General features: G+C 44.1%; 1 protein-coding gene across 2 annotated transcripts in view; it reads left to right on the top strand.

Moving 5' to 3' along the window:
* Positions 1 to 17978, top strand: part of LOC124596396 (fibronectin type-III domain-containing protein 3A) — a 325095-nt gene that overhangs the window by 85239 nt on the left and 221878 nt on the right. The window contains exon 2 of one of the 2 annotated variants that reach the window (XM_047135521.1): positions 7839 to 8101. The exons of the other annotated variant lie outside the window; for it this stretch is intronic. Within the exon in view, the coding sequence (XP_046991477.1) occupies positions 7951 to 8101 (151 nt within the window). The 5' untranslated portion in view covers positions 7839 to 7950. The remainder of the gene's footprint in view (positions 1 to 7838; positions 8102 to 17978) is intronic. 2 annotated transcript variants of the gene reach the window in all.

Here is a 17978-nt window from a genome sequence, read left to right as displayed (position 1 = left end):
CTGAGGAGACAAAATACCGTGTGACGAATTAAATGTTGACCGGCAGCAAGCCCGAAATTTGTTGGAACGACCTCACCATCATCCAAGTACTGCTTTCCGTGGAGTGTACCCTTCAATTGGGCAACCAAATGGAAGTCGGAAAGTGCGAGGTCCAGGCTTAGCGTGGATGGGTAGGGACAGTCCAATGGATATTTGTGAGCTCGTCAGGGATGCACGGACTTGCATGATACCTTTCATTGTCATGGAGAAGTAGTTCGTTTGCATTTTTGTGGCGACGAACACGCTGAAGTCTTTTCTTCAATTTCTTGAGGGTAGCACAATACACTTCAGAGTTGATCGTTGCACCATGAGGAAAGACATCAGACCGAACAACCCCTTCAGAGTAGATGATGGTCGCTCGATTTTACCAGCTGAGGGTACGGCTTTGAATTTTTTTCTTCATAGGAGAGGTGGTGTGGTACCACTCTATGGATTGCCGTTTTGTTTTCGGTTCGAAGTGTTGAACGCATCTTTCATCATCTCTGACTGTGTTAAATAACAAACTCTTACAGTTAGCCTTATAACACGCAATAAATTCCGCACAAGCGGGCACACCTTTCCAGTACCCCGATGGTGGACGAGCGTATCAACACTACCAACAGAGGCGTCTAGTTGCGCAGCTAGGTGTTTGATTGTGACCCGTCAATAATCTCCAATGAGTGTGTCCGCACGTTCCAACATTGAAGGAGAGACAGTTGTGGGCTGCTGGCGGCACGCGGAGAGATCGGACAGGTTTGCGCGACCTTGTTGCAATGTTGACAGACACCTTACCCAACGACTCAACGTGCTTTTGTTGTTCACTGTCAGTTCTCCATCGACATTCTGCAAGCTCCTATGAATATCTGTGTTACTCTGGTTTCCCGCCAACAGAAACTCAATGACAGCTCTCTGCTTGGAACGCACATCCGTTACAGACGCCGTTTTGAAGGCTACGTACAGCGTCTCCACCCATCGAAACTTAATAATACTATGGGAGCTGAAGCAGAAATATTCCAATAATGCCCCACAACAAATTCCGAATTTTTTCAACCGAAATTGGCCGAGAAAAAAAATCACTGCATTACTTACTGAATGCCCCCCTTGTAACATAGTCACTACCAAGAACTATATTGTCGAAATGATAACAGAAGAAAGGAAGACTCTGAATCTGGAGTATACAATATTTACTGCAACTTAACAGAAAAATCTCACTAAAATAGTGCTCGTGGGACGTGAAGAAACCACCAATTAAATCCTCATCCCCGTTCCATTTTTCATTGCATCCCTCAAATTTCCTGCTTTTTTATCGATTACTATGTCATCGTAGTGTTTAATAAAGGTCACTGTTAAGTAAGGAATCTACAGCTTTCTGCGACGCTTCACGTGGCATCCACTTGGAATAAACGCTTCTTTAAGAAGAATCTCGCCGGCCGCTTTGGCAAAGCGGTTCTAGGCGCTTCAGTCGGGAACCGCGCTGCTGCTACGGTCGCAGGTTCGAATCCTGCCTCGGGCATGGATGTGTGTGATGTCCTTAGGTTGGTTATGTTTAAGTAGTTCTAAGTCTAGGGGACTGATGACCTCAGATGTTAAGTCCCATAGTGCTTAAAGCCCTTTGAACCCCTAAGAAGAATCTCCTTAGACTACCACTGTTCTCTCGCCTGGCATCTTTTTCCGTTTAAAGACACGCGAACGTCTTCCACCTCAAGCTGGTTCTCGGTCACTCCCATCGAATAAAACAGCGTGCCGCTGGTTGGAAAGTTAATTGTCCGATGACGTCCTAATTGCGGTATTACTGCCGCTGCGGACGTCAGCGGCAAGAGTTCGGAGTGCCGCGCCTTACAGCGAGTGGCGGTCGCAGCTGCGTCTGCAGATGTCTTATCGCCTGGAGAAACACTGCCGTGTCTTCTAAGATTTTCACTGAGGTAACTCACGTTGCATAAGCATCATGTTCGTTTAGCAGAGGAAACTGAAGAGTATTGCGAATTGGGAGACACTAACTATTTTGACCCGCGTGATCGTCACAGAAATTTTTAAAAATCTAAACTGGCGACACTTAAAAGGCACAGGCACCATCTTCAGTAACATCAAGACACTATACCGGACACATTACAAACAATATACGGTACTGTCGGCTGCCTGCAGCTAACGGCAACTGCAGATTTCTTGTAACTGGTGATTATAGCGGACAGCTTTGCCGGCGAAAACTGAAGTCTGTCAGCGCTCTCATCATACTACGTGCTTAACAAGATTGTATCGAAATCAATAGAAAGCTGAAGTGTTAGTATAACTATAGCTTGCAGCAAGGTTGGCTTATGATCTCACTGTGTTAAATATTAATTATTAAGCTTAAATAAAGTTATACTTGTCGCCGGTGCTCATACGCGAGGTTTTTTAAACATACATTTTATCACAGAATCACTGTCTCGACTCGACAGACTTATTCCCACGCCTCTGGCCCCTGTGTCCTGTATCTGTAACACTTCAACTATTACCCCTGAGAAGAGTATCTGCACACATCAAAAAAAGTTTTGCATCACCTCGATTCCGAGAGTTCCGGAACCTGGAATAGAGATCTACGTAAACATCATTTCCGCCCTTTTTATTGCTCATGGAAACCACACATTGCGTATTGTACCGCCATACAGCGATACCTTCAGAAGTGGCGGTCCAGATTGCTGTAGACACTGGTACGTCTAATACCCAGTAGCACGTTCTCTTGTGTGGATGTATGCCTGTATTCGTCGTGGCATACTACCCACAAGTTCATCAGGGCGCTGTTGGTCCTGACTGTCCCACTCCTCAATGGCGATTCGGCGTGGGTGGGTCACGTCGTCCATAAACAGCCCTTTTCAATCTATCCCAGGCATGGTCGATAGGGCTCATGTCTGGAGAACATGCTGGTCACTTCAGTCGAGCGACGTCGTTATCCTGAAACAAGTCGTTCACAAGATGTGCACGATGGGGGCGCGAATTGTCGTCCATGGAGACGAAAGCCTCGCCAGTATGCTGCCGATATGGTTGCATTATCGGTCGGAGGATGGAATTCACGCATCGTACAGCCGTTGCGGCGGGTTCCATGACCAGCGGCGTACGTCGGCCCCACATAATGCCACCCCAAAACAGCAGGGAACTTCCACTTTGCTGCACTCGCTGGACAGTGTGTCTAAGGCATTCAGCCTGACCAGGTGCCTCCAAACAAGTTTCCAATGATTGTCTGGTTGAAGGCATATGCAATACTTGTCGGTGAAGAAAACGTGATGCCAATGCTGAGCGGTCCATTCGGCATGTTGTTGGACCCATCTGTATCGCACTGCATGGTGCTGTGGTTGCAAAGATGTACCTCGCCATGATCGGCGGGAGTGAAGTTACGCATCATGCAGCCTCTTGCGCACAGTTTGAGTCGTAACACGACGTCCTGTGGCTGCACGAAAAGCATTATTCAACATGGTGGCGTTGCTGTCAGGGTTCCTCGGAGCCATAATCCGTAGGTAGCGGTCATCCACTGCAGTAGTAGTCCTTGGGCGGCCTGAGCGAGGCATGTCATGGACAGTTCCTGTCTCCCTGTACCTGCTACATGTCCGAACAACATCACTTTGGTTCACTCAGAGACGCATGGACACTCCCCTTGTTGAGAGCCCTTCCTGGCAGAAAATAACAATGCGGACGCGATCGAACCGCGGTATTGACCGTCTAGGCATGGTTGAATTACATACAACATGAGCCATCTAATAGGCGTTGCTCATGCATGGTTGTTTACATCTTTGGGCGGATTTAGTGACATATGTGTACAGTCAAAGGGACTTGTCTATTATACAATATCCACGGTCAATGTCTATCTACCCGAGTTCTGGGAGCCGGGGTGATGCAAAACTATTTTTGAAGTGTGTATATTAAGTGAAGTGAAACAGATGTAATATATGAAATGATGTAAAATGGCATAAACACTACAACCCTACATCATCTTACATACTGTACAATTCGATACGAGACCTTTAAAGTCGGCCCTCTTATATGCTACTCGTGAAGAGTATAATAGTAACTACATAATTCCATGTATTTCGCTGTCGTTCACAGAATGTATCGGGTATATCACACTTAATGGCGTAAACGGATGCAGTTAAATGTACACGATAGTAGAAGCAAAAACAAAAAAAGTCTCAGTAAACATGGACTTTAAAACGCATAGGTTAAGAGCTATGAGCACTTCATCTTCGATTATGTGTAACAATTCTGTTCCACTGCAAGCTCTTTCCTTTCCATATTTCCGAGTCCTCCCTAGGGCATGGGTGTATGTGTTGTTCTTAGCATAAGTTAGTTTAAGTAGTGCTTAAGTCTAGGGACCGATTACATCAGCAATACGATCCCTTGGGAATACATATACAATTGAACTTTCCATATTTCGGGAGGTGATAGTATGGACTAAAACAAGAATTAAAAAAGTCCAGTAAATATGGGCTCTAAAGAGCAGTCCGTGAGAGCTATGAGCACTTGTTCACTGTAGGGAAGATGGAGTGATCATAGCTCTTAACGTATGCATTTTGGAGCCCATGTTTACTGAAACTCTTTTTGTTTCTAGTATCGTGTACTTTAAGCTGTAGGCGTGTACGCTCTGTAGACGTAAATGCAGAATCTGACCACAGGAGAGGGGTCTGCCACTTGCACAGTCCGTCCTGCTAGGTGCGTCTTGCGTTTAGACATTTTGCCGTTGTAATTTGTTGTCGCTCGTAACCAAAAACAAAAGATAATATTATGTTCGTGGACAAACTGAACGCACTGTTCAGAACATATGACGGAGAAACTTGTGCAATCATAATCGCCGGCGTTGACATTTAAGAGAAAGGAAAATTAGGTTCTAATGTATTTTCGACGACGTCATGGAATGCAGAGTACAGTCACGGATAGGACAATAATGTGGCAAGTAATCGGCCATATTTTTATGTGGAATCAACTTTTTTCCGTATGTAGTACAAAGAAGATACGGAAAACCTGGGTAGATATGGCTGGAAGTGTATTTAAACACCCCTCCTCCCTAATGCGAGCGCAGTTCCTTAACTAGCAACTGTCTCGAAAAGTACGTGTATACAGGGAAGTCCAAGTAGACGTTTTGGGGTGCGCCGAGGCCTGATGTTCTTTTGTATATATGAATTAAATAACCTAATACGATGTTAGACTAAGACAATATTTTGTGCTGCAGTGTTGGCGAAATTTTCACACTGCGTTACTATTGACAGCAGAATGTGAAGATCTTAAGAGTATTGGATTCGCTGCTGAGGAGAAATTACATAGAAAAAATCTGGGTGTGTCTGTTGCCTTTCAGATGGTACGGTACTGTCGTCAGGCTTGCCCATTCGTTAATAATTTTTCTTTCTTTGCTCGGAGAAAACCTAATGAAAAGGTTAATTTCCCAAGCGGCCGCACAAAGAAGACGGTATGAGAGAACCCTCGTGTCTGACGGCAATTAGCAGGGCGTGGGCGGTGCTACGCTTAGCATCGGCGCTGCTCATATGTTGAGCATACATTCTTATTGCAGATTCTCGAATCCTAGGGTAGCAAATTAGAACTGAGTAGAAGAACTGATTTCCATTGCATGTACAGTTCCAGTTTCTCCCACTACAGTGACAAATATTTTGGCAAAATAGGTACCGTAGAATTCTGAAAGTAATGGAGAATATGACACCAATTTCGTTAGATATTCATTTGGTAATAGAACATGTTAGGTGACATTCTTCATCCGCTAACACGGTTTGTTTCTCTAATAAACCAGCGCGTACTTTTGTTCACCGTGCTGTTACTTTCCCGCTACTCACATTGTTTAGCATCTTTCACCATGACTGGATTAAATTAGAATCGCAGCTCATTTGCGGTTATTATGAGAGGCAGTCAAATGAAAGTCAAACACCCGCTATAACGGAACCATCGAATGGTTCTATTCAAAAATAATCAACAGACGCGTTGAGACATTCCAACAGCTGACATCTCGAGGACAAACGGCAAAACCAAAAGTGAAAACATCCCACAATGAATGTGCAGCGCTCTCAAGACACTTTTCAGAAACTACGAAGCTCCACAGTCAAAATACCCGGGAATGCTGTCGGACGGAATCATCTTGGTGCACATGGCTTCCTCCTACGGGGGGAGGATCCACCTTTCTGTGAAGTTTGTGGCGTGCCGCTTTCAGTTCAGCATATTGTGGCTACGTGTGTCCTGTGTACTGATAATAGGGCAGCCCTCGGTCTCCCTGGAGATCCTCGCAGATACCGATACCAGTGTTTACAGAGTGGTGAAATTTTGTGATCTATCAGGCCTCATCCCTAAACTGGTGGGAAAGGGCGGCTGACTTTAGTACATTATAAACTGCTCTGCATGTGGGGACAGCCTTCGTCCCCACCCTTGAGATTTCATGTTGACTTTTCGTCAAGGCGCTGATGACCGTGATGTCGAGCGCCCCCTCAACCCAACTCATCATCATTATCATCCTGTTGCACGGTAATGCCAGCCCCTACGCTGAAGGCTACGTTTCAGCGATTTGGTTGGGAAACACTGCAAGATCGTTCGTACAGCCCGGATCTTTGGCGACTTCAAGAAAGACGTGCGTGGACGTAATTTCAATCGGGCGAGGAAGTGCAAGAATGGGTGCAGTTGTGGATCCGTCAGCCGCCGACCGGACCAAACAGGAAGTGATCGTCCCACATCCCAGTGGGATAAGTGTCTTACGCGTATGCTGAATAATCTTGAATGCAACCATTCCATCGTCTCGTTGTGACGGGTGTTCTTTTTTCATTTGACTGCCCTCTTATGAAGTACATGCATGTGCCCAATATCAGTTCAGTGAGTCGATGGTCTTTTATCTTGTGAATGACGCTACTATTATACAAAGTGGTATTACCTTCGAGATAAGTAAAAAATATTTACTGTTTTGGCTCCTCGTTCGATATGGAAGGTGCTGCTTGTGTCTGTCTTCTCCTGGTTTAAGAAGACGCTCGACTGTGGTTAGAATTCGTTTCATTCTTTATACTGATCCTCACGAGGATATTTACCCCGTAGGTGTATCGACAAGCTCCCATTAATGGTATCTCAAGAGTTTCTTGCTCGTTTTCATGTATTGTGCATTTACAAGTGTACTTATAGCCAGATGGATGAATGTCAGAATTGAATACCGTGACCATATAACTCCAACAGTGGTGATGAGCTAGTTGAAACTGTCAGTCAACTATGAAGATCAGTTTACATCTACATGAATAGTCCGAAATTCAATTTTGCTGTGAATGAACGAGCGTGTCTTATTAGTCGTTTTCTTCAGGAATACATCTCGGAAGAAATGCTGTATATTCCTAAGCAAAAGCACACTTGTTAAGCCCAATCGTCTTCAACTTTTGGTTCTCTTGCGAAATATGCAACGGAGAATACAACGTTGTTCTACAGTCCTTGAAAAACTGATTCTGTAATTTAAATCTCTGCCATCTCCAACTATATCTGTATAGTATAAATCTTTATTTCGGTTAATGCTCAAAACATTTAGAAGGTTTACCAGTTTCTGCTGCCAATAACATGACAAAAAATATCCGTTTATATCTCCTGAGTACATACTATCGGTGTAAATGTGCCACTTACGACCGTATCACGGCGTGACAATGGTTATACCGGCTTCTACTGCCGATAACACAACAAATATGAAAAAAACTTTATATTTCCGGAGCCCATATTTTGGGTGCGAAAGTGTCGCTCACAACGGTAGCATGTCGTGACCCCGGCTAGGGCAGCTCTCCTGCGTGGTTGGCGCCGGCGTGCGGCGGGCGCTGATGGTGTGGTGTTGGTTCTAGATCGAGCGGCGCGTGCCAGAGGGACTATGTACAGTAGCGTTGTGACGTGACGCGGCCCACGACAGCAGCAGCGCTCCAGCCCAGCAGCCACGAGCCGGCGCCGCAACCTCCCATGTTGAAGGCTATGGTCGCGGGGCAGCCGGTGGAAAACCATAATGACATGTATTGCTCTCCATATGACTACTACCCGGCCGACTTCTACCCGCAGCCGCAGGAGATGTGCCCCGCGCACCCTCACATGTGCGCCGTGCACGGAGACTACGGTAAGGCCCGCCCTGCACCTCTCTCTCTCTCTCTCTCTCTCTCTCTCTCTCTCTCTCTCTCACACACACACCAATCCGTACACTGTACTCATAAATGGGAAGTGCCCCAACGGCTAGTGAGACAGGGTTCAAGCAACATTCGGAGTCTACCTTACATTATAAAACCATGTAAACAGATATTTTAATTTGGTTATCATGCTTGGACAACTAATAAAGTACTTATCCTTAGTGTCTCCTGAATGATTCGACGAAGAACGCTTGACCCGAATGACACATGTATCACCAACCAGCTTAGCGCCCGCTGCTTCGCTCATGTAGACGTACAGTCCACGCACATTTTTCTTTTGTTGTTGTTTTTCTTTAATCGAATTTTATGTTCACAAACTGCAACAACTTCTAAACTTTTCACGCTAATTAAGGCTAAACGTGGTCTTTCCCGAAAGAACGTCTGACGAAAAAGCAATCCTGGTAGCTGGAGTCGAAGGTTTTTCTTAATCATGCCTTTTTCGTTCTTGTACTGATATTTCTATAGAAACTTTCATCCCATAACACACATTTCTTTACATCTGAGAAGTGAAATACCAGTTTTCATAGATTTAGCTTTAAAAATATTGTGATATAACAAACATTTTCTTAAAAATTTTCTTTCCTTATTTCAGCCTCACAGGGGTTGAATGTCCAAAAGCAGTGAAACAAGTAATCTTTTTCGTTTGCAAAGCCGGATTCAAAATATTCGTAGGTTTAGATTTAAAAATGCTGTCATAATAAAATATTTTCATAAAACATTTCGTCCCCTATTTCAGCCCCTTGCGTTTCCAAAGGCAGTGAAATATGTATTTATATATTTATAACCGAGAAGTCTTTCCGTAAGTATAGCTTCAAAAATGGTTTGTAGATCAATAATGATATATGCAGAGAAAAAACTTTCACACTCATATCCGTAAAATTCCCAAAAACATTGAAAGACATATTTCTTTATTTCTGATCGAGGAAACAGATACCAGTTTTCGTAGGTATAGCTTCAAAATTGTCTTCATGGCGACATTTTCAAAAAACCTTTAATCTCCTTTTTAACAACCCCCCCCCCCCTCCCCTCCCCTTAGAAATGGAATTTTGAACAGTCCTCCCTTAAACGATGCCTACCTTCTCCAAATTTGAAGTTTCTATCCTTAGCGGTTTCGGTTGGGCGATGATTAGTCCGTCAGTCAGGGCATCACCGTTTATACGTTTATAGATTGCTGTGTCCACACAGTTATTAAAAAGAACATTAATCAGGCCTCTTTTGTCGCTTGATAGTTTCTTCTTTTATTATCTAACATTATCAGACGGTGAACGGTGAGGTGGCACTTTAAGACACTGGACTGGTACTACGGAGAGGTAGGTGCAAAACATGTCCATCCAAAATGATTCAGAATTTTGTAATGTTTCTTCTGAATAATGCGAATGAATACTTACTTAAACACTACAAGGCCGCTTTGGCACCACCCTAATTCATCTGAGTTGCAGCTCATTCTACAGGGTGGAGAAAAACAACGTGATAGTAAGGTCACAACAGGGTAGCGAATGCTCCATTAAATTTCGGGTGCCCAGCCGCATAAGTTGAGCTTCTTCTAATAATTTCGACGTTCTTGTACAACGTAGAATGCCCAGTGTCAATACAGTTCTGTGCCACCGTCAGTTTGTTGGGTTGTGAGACCCAGGTGTACATGCGGTGTTCTGCGCATCTTTCATGGACGGTACGTGTCGTTTGTCCGATGCATGAAGGGTCACACTGACACGGGATCTTGTAAACCCCAGGCTTCCGAAGCACCAAATCATCTTTAATGGAACCCAGGAGTACTGCTGTCTTCGGTGGAGAGTGAAAAATCGCTTTTACTTTGTGGTTCTCAGGATCCGTCCTATTTCACATTACAGACAGCGGCTTCCTTTCAATAGTAAACTTCCAAACAAGTCGCGACAATAAATCTCAGTGTGATACATTGACATCCCACATTGGATCAGTTGCACAGCCACAGATATAATTCATGCACACTATACTTCTCTGCCACCGATTAACGTCTCTGGCGCCTGTGAACCAGTGGCCGCATGCGCAGTGGCGTGGTCCGCGAGTTTAAAGATGGCTGAACGACATACAGCCGAAATAGCAGAAGCTGAAACTGATTTTTTGCAACTGCATACCCGAAACTTAACAGAGCAGTCATTGCGCCGCGAAAACATGAAAATACAAAGGGCAGGGATAGTCGAATCGAGCAAAATTTTCCATGCGTTTGAAATCCTCCATTGTGGAGCTACGGCGCTGAAACGACAGCCAATCAGCAAAGTGCGTGTTCAACTAACCTGTCCTAGCTAACACCTGTTATGCTAAAGTGCGCGATTAGTAATTAAATTAGTCGTAAATAATGATTTCAGCAGAAGAGCGAAAGCTAGGCAGATTTCAAATTCCTATGCATCACTGCTTACGTTAGATGCGAGTTTTCTGTGTTTACTCGGTGAAGCTTGACTATTAACTCTTTCGCGGCGGCACCCGAGTAGGACTCTTGCAATGTTAGTTACTCAGGTGGACGCCGTCCGAGTCTCGTTAGTGTAGTGCTTAGCCGCCATTGCGCCTATCGGTAACCACGTAGACAGCACAAGGAAGAATTTCTGCAATGTGCTGCCACGTAGTGTTCGAATTCAGTCATATCTATACTAGAATACAGCGCGTTATCCAGTGCTGCTCTGTGTTGTCTCTATACTAGTCTCGTCTGTCAATAAGAGCCAGAAGAGGAGAACGTGCCCAAAAGAAACGTCCTGATTGTGTCCAAATCTTGCTGTAGCTCTTTGTATGCGTTAGTGTTTCAAAACAAAACGCTATTAGGCAAGTTGTGTAAGAATAGCGTGTACAAATTTTCTTTCGGAATAAAAATATGGTTCAGTAAAACTGTATATTTACTAATTTTACTATCTCATAATTCACCTTCTACGAAAAGTTAAAAGGAGGTTACATCGTTTCAAGTGACACATCACACAAATTTATTGCATGTATAATTGCAGTGCTATGATCGCCGGAAAATGTGTTGAAAGAAACGACCCAGCGGCCCCAACCACGGTAGCTCAGGCCTGTCTCGAAAGCGTTAAATCAACTCAGCAAAAAATACTGTAATCCATTAATTGCTTAGTCGGACAAAACAGCACTGCTAGATGCACTCATAAACACTCTCGCACTCGTCACTGGTTGGCTGTCTTTTGTGCCCATAGATTAATAGCAGTGCATTTCTCGTCTATAGTTATCCAAATTTTTGCTTAATTGTGCGTCCTCTGCTCTGCTCTAATCTTACCAGCCCTCCCCCCCCCCCCCCCCCCCCCCCACCCTCGTCCCCCTACGCCCTGTATGATCAGCGCGATGTAGAAGAGACATTAAACTTTAATCTAGTTCCATTCGCTCTTTACAGAGGAATATTTGTTGTTTTATTTCTGTAATTTGATGAAAGATTCCGGATCCGGACTGTATACTGCGTTAGGAATACTTTCACAGATGTGTGTTTCTTACAGTGTTGCAGTTACATTAACTATACACCTACAGTCACACTTCCATTGCCGTGCGGTTTCTTTTTTTATTATTATTAATTTTCTTTGTTGAGAAAATGGAAAAAACAAGCGTCAGTGCCTTTACAGTTACAACGTGAAAGTTAAGTTCGTTGGAAAGGTTTTTCTGTTATACCAGAACGTCAATCTCTGCCACAATCATTGCTTGTAAAACATCAAGGCAGTATTAGAGTTCTGCACATGTACAAGTCAACTGTTTTGATTGCTTTATTGATTCCTGCACGAAAGGTAGCCATGTTACTGCCATGGCGTGTACATGCGATCCTTGATGTAACCCTACAAAAAGACGTCTAACGACATGGCATGGGGAGAACGCAGGGACCATGCGATAGAATCATCACGGTCCATCCACATCTCAGAAAACGTTTACCGCATGCTGTTCAAACTCCAATATCCGGGTGCATCATCATGCTGAAAGATGATGGATAGCTACAGCTTTTCGGTCTGTGGTAGAAGAAGCTGTAAATATTTCCCATTATTCCCCAGGACGACATGGCATGGGGAGAACGCAGGGACCATGCGATAGAATCATCACGGTCCATCCACATCTCAGAAAACGTTTACCGCATGCTGTTCAAACTCCAATATCCGGGTGCATCATCATGCTGAAAGATGATGGATAGCTACAGCTTTTCGGTCTGTGGTAGAAGAAGCTGTAAATATTTCCCATTATTCCCCAGGACGACATGGCATGGGGAGAACGCAGGGACCATGCGATAGAATCATCACGGTCCATCCACATCTCAGAAAACGTTTACCGCATGCTGTTCAAACTCCAATATCCGGGTGCACCATCATGCTGAAAGATGATGGATAGCTACAGCTTTTCGGTCTGTGGTAGAAGAAGCTGTAAATATTTCCCATTATTCCCCAGGTAAATATTTCCCATTATGGTTTTCCCTGCAAGAAAATCGCCCTATCATCCTATCGTGCATTAGGCCACACCAAACACGAAAATTCGGGTTATCACAGCTGTCTTAAAGTGTATTTGTGGGTTTTCGTAGACCTATAGCCCTTTCTCCTGATCTGACGCCATTCTGTTGCAGCCCAAGTCAAATCTGCAGAAAATGACAAAGGATAATGTCGTTTTACTAGAAGCCACAAAGCAGTCTCTCTAATAAGTTTCCAAGTTACAATTTTTTGAAAAGCATAATGGAACTTTATGGACACAGTATTTTAACAATCATAAATTCTTGAATATATTTTTGATGACAAAAGTTAGCATGACGAAACAAGTTGGTTTTTATCCTGAACCTTGTTGGCTGCTGTCCAGAATGAAAATATTTTGAATAATTACGGATAGAAGGATTTTACTACCTCGTGAAGATAATGAGGTATGAATAGTAAACCAGACTGGAGAAAGGAACAGGACGTGAAATATTCAAAGGAAGCGTCCCGGCAGTTGCTTTAAGCGGTTAAGAAAAACCATAGAAAACTTAAATCTGGATGGCCGAACGTGGATTTGGAGCCCTGCGTCCCCCACAGCGGATCCAGTGTCTTAATCAGTGCGCCACCTCGCTCAGACTGAACACACACACACACACACACACACACACACACACACACACACACACACACACACACACCATCCTTAGTTCTAACGTTTTTGGTGTAGGATGCTGCAAATATTAGCTAACGTAGAGATTAATGGTTCAAGTGGCTCTAAGCACTATGGGACTTAACATCTGAGGTCATCAGTCCACTAGACTTAGAACTACTTAAACCTAACTAACCTAGGGACATCACACACATCCATGTCCGAGCAGCATTCGAACCTGCGACCGTAGCAGCGGTTCCGGACTGAAGCGCCTAGAACCACTCGGTCACAGCGGCCGGCATAGAGAATAATAACTAGTATGTCGTCTTCTAATCTGAGTAGTTTTGATACACTGTGTGAGAAACGAACTTTCAGTAAACAGCATGTTATGACAGGATATGCGTTGTTGTGACACATGACAACTTGTTAGTTCAATAACAGTAACTATAGTACTCTAAATCTGAAGTCCCTATTGCTAGCAATTTTTTGGTTTTTAGAGAACTGTAACATAAACTCATTAAGTTATGTGTTGTACTGGCGACGCTATCATTAAAAATCAGAGATATGGACAAAATTATGACCTAAACAGTGAAGAACTTGCCCCTATAGGTAATGTTATTTATCAATTTACTTGCTTCCGTATCTCTATTAGTGTGCACGACAAACTTAGTAGTAAACTCCTTGAGTCTTCTACACTGCTTAAACACACTGCAAGTCAGCCACCCCTACGTATGGGTTTTACGCAACGTGCAATGCCTTCAGGTACCACACGCAAGAGTTTCATATTCTCTCGATGGTTACGAGCAAACTGTCAGTGATACACAAAAATTAACAAGATCTTTTCGTAGGAAATATTATGTCGCTGAATTTTGTATTTGGATACGTTTTCGCTGGAGACCGTAATTTTCGAATTGTTCAAGGAAAACGGATAAAAGTGACCTCCTAACGCGTTTTTCTCGAGTGCCTCGAAAACCGTGATCTCCAGCATAAACGTATTCCTGTACAAAATTTGACTACATTAAATTTCCTACAGAAAAGACCTGTTCATTTTTTTCTATAATACTAATAGTGTGTGCTTAGATAGCGAGAAAGTATGACAATCTTGAGCATAGTTTTCGAAGACTTTGCGGATAACATAAAACCTACTGGTAGGGGCAGCTGAACCACCTTTTATCTTAGTCTTACCGTGGCACTAGTGTGACTTGATCTAGATCCCAGAGAAGCCGACAGCAGACATCGAAGGAATCCTGACACACTTCGCTAGGATGGTAACAGGTCATTACAGCTCAGGCGAATATCTGACAGAGATGTTGCTGGTGAATATTCCGTCGATAAGACTCAGCGGACCCAGGAGCACATCTGAAGATGTCCAATGCAGCTCTGTACGAGAGGTCACCAACGATGATACAATCTGGGAGATTCAACAGCTACTAAGTTTTCATTTTACGTAACAAAGGAACTCCGAAAACTTAAAAGGGAATGCCTGAAAAACAGCCAATTTCGTTCTTTCGAAACACTTTTATGTGGCATTCGGGAGGACGACTGTTCAATCCCGCGTCCGGCCGTCCTGATTTAGGTTTTCCGTGATTTCCCTAAATCGCTCCAGGCAAATGCCGGGATGGTTCCTTTGAAAGGGCACGGTCGATTTCCTTCCCCGTCCTTCTCTAATCCGATGAGACCGATGATCTCGCTGTCTGGTCTCCATCCCCAAACGCCGGCCGAAGTGGCCGTGCGGTTAAAGGCGCTGCAGTCTGGATCCGCAAGACCGCTACGGTCGCAGGTTCGAATCCTGCCTCGGGCATGGATGTTTGTGATGTCCTTAGGTTAGTTAGGTTTAACTAGTTCTAAGTTCTAGGGGACTAATGACCTCAGCTGTTGAGTCCCATAGTGCTCAGAGCCATTTGAACCATTTGAACCATCCCCAAACAACCCAACCCCAACTGTTAGGTGGATCGATATTAAAGGCACACTGTGCAACAGTTCTGGAGACTCCACCTTGTAGCTTGCGCAGGGATCATAAGAATAAGTTAGGCAGAGAACTGGTTGCGTACGAATGCACGCAGGCAGTCCTTTCTATCAGCGAATGATACTGTATACGACAAATTACTACCATGCCGGATAAAGAGCTTTACGAGTAAATACATAGCTACATGGATGATACCATTTTCTGTAGTCAAACGTTCAGCAGAGAGAGAGAAGATGGGGGGCATGAAGATTCTGGGATTGAAATTTCTTGCTGGTCACCCAGATATAGGTTTCCCTACATCGTTAAAGGTAAATACCCACCTTTGCAGAGGACACGCTCGATTTCCTGCCCTGCTGTTCCCCAGAGGTCACGTAAACGAGTAACAGGCTACCGTTACAAAATTGATAACGGCTCGCAGTTGTGATATTTTGGCGGACGCGCGACGACCGGTGGACTGCTTTTCGCATCGAGCGGGGCCTGAGAGAACGTGCCTGGCACATATCGGCTATTTCTCCCCGCCGCCGCCGCTGTTCTGCTGCCGCAGTCAGTCTGAGAAATGGCCGTTCCCCGCCGTCTCCCCGCTTGCTTTATTCTCGGAGCGCTTGCGCAAGCCTCCCGTAACGCTATTTGTCGCCAAATTCTGGATCGTTACTTGTAGCTGAACTGCTAAGAGATGTGCCATTAGGTAGGAGAGGTGGGGGTAATTGAAGGGTTAGGCTTAAATGAAGGGGGATATACTCAGCTTAAAGTAGAGAAAATATGGATTCTCACTACTGTAGCAGGTGCGTTACAGAATCACATAATCAAATTAGTGTAACGATTATAACCAATGTGCTAAAAATGTTGAGCGATTTGCAGCGCAGGAAGAAGCCTGTATTAAACTGCATGTCGATTGCCACTGGGGTGGACAATTTTGATGAAATTTAACATGGTATAGTGATAACGTTCAGAATCACTTGAGCCACTTTGTGGACTTGTTACTCAAACATCAAAACCGTTTGCGATACACACATTTTAGCACTATGAGAGACTGTTTTGCACGCAGTGGCACGATGAACTCCGAAAATAAGTTCGGTGCTCAGAGAACACTAGGTCCCTACGCTATATGGAGTTAGCATATTTTGGACATCCAGAATGGGGATACCATCTACACAGGTTACAATGACAGTTGTAACTAATTAACACACAAACCATATTATTGGATTTGTTGCAGATTTCGCCCATCAGACGCGAGGATCTTCTGGCCTGATAACAACACGTTGACAAACTCTGCTTGGCGCCAAATTCAACACGTTCACTCCAGGCAAAACTGCAATGAATCAAATAAACGTGACATATACCGACTCATATGTACATTAAATATTAGGCATCTCCGTATTCCCTTCGGTAGGCGGAGTTTTCTTCCTCCACTCCCCACCACCCCTCCCTTTCAGGCCCCACCCCCCTCCGCCCCACCCACCTTACTGCTCGAAAACTATCAAGACGTCTTGAACAAACTATTCCTAAACAAGCCCAGTGCACAGTCACCTATCGGGTTTCCTATCTAACAGAATCCGCTGCTGACAGAAATTTAATTTTCAGTATTTCATATAACAGTTTACTGACTGAATTTAAAAATTGAAAATACTGACAAAATCCACTCATTAAGAGGTATAATCTTACGTTAGATTTTACACAGTAAGACAAGTATTAAAGCTAGCAACTAGATTTGTCTTGAAGCAGTGCAACTCGTGGTGCACAAATACCCAGATTATATTCATCCTATATTTGAGACTGAGAGCACTCAGCGACTTCCAGCAGACTTACCACAGTTTCAGATCTTTTCAAAACGTTCTCGCGTACACGCTTAACTCACTTGTAAAGTAATCAGTAGTTGTTTTGTACATGGGAGTTGGATTCTTCAGAGTTTTGTGTTTTTATTGGTATGTTCCTAAGAGCTGCTTTAACCTACCTTAACACAGCCATTACACAGTCAAATAGAAAAATAAAAATTGAAAACTAGGCTGTTTAGAAAAATGCTATGAAAATTAAGTTCTGAAAGAATTTTAATGCGTTTACACGGTTTTATGAAATGGAATTTTTCGAGTCGATTTCCGTGATTCCCTCCAAAATGTAGGTAAGGGCTATCGCTTAGATTGCGACCAGTTGAGTGGGATCCGCAATTTTTTAGGTAACGTTTGTTCTTTATTGGCGTTTTCCTTGCAGTTCGTCGTTGCTTTAAAGGCCCGATTTACGACACATAGTCGCCGCATCTCAGGGACGAACGAGAAGATCGTTTACAGAGCGCAGAAGTGGCTTCTTTCCAAGTGGGCCGCTTGGCGGCATTCCATTAGCCGCCGGGGTAGCCGGTGCGGTCTCCACGTCACAACACCAACTCAGCCGGACCCTGGCCACGCACAAGTAACTGACAGCTTCCACGAATAGCTCTGATGCGCACACTCACGCCGCTCGCAAGAGATGTTACTCCTGTTGACAGCGTGAAATACGTGTGAAACCTTTGGTCAGATTACACCTGTGCAGATACCGATGTTACATTCTGTCCCCAGGAGGTAGAGTGGTGTCCGCGAAAGGTAGAAACACTGTTTTCGTAATGTTCCGAACCCACATCCTGTAATCTCTCCAGAAGATTAGTAGCATCGCACATCCCTCTTTATAGAGTGTGTTTAGTTTTATTCTGCCACCGTCTCCGTTTTGAACGCTTTTCAATTGTGTTCCCTACCAGAGTAAGCATACGGGTGTTATAGTAAACGCAGATTGTAGGCTGTCATTGGCAGAATCTTAAAGAAATG

The sequence above is a fragment of the Schistocerca americana genome, chromosome 2, assembly GCF_021461395.2.
Source record: "Schistocerca americana isolate TAMUIC-IGC-003095 chromosome 2, iqSchAmer2.1, whole genome shotgun sequence".
Lineage (NCBI taxonomy): Eukaryota > Metazoa > Arthropoda > Insecta > Orthoptera > Acrididae > Schistocerca > Schistocerca americana.
Note: the sequence above shows the minus strand (reverse complement) of the source record. Positions and strands in the feature narration are given on the sequence as shown.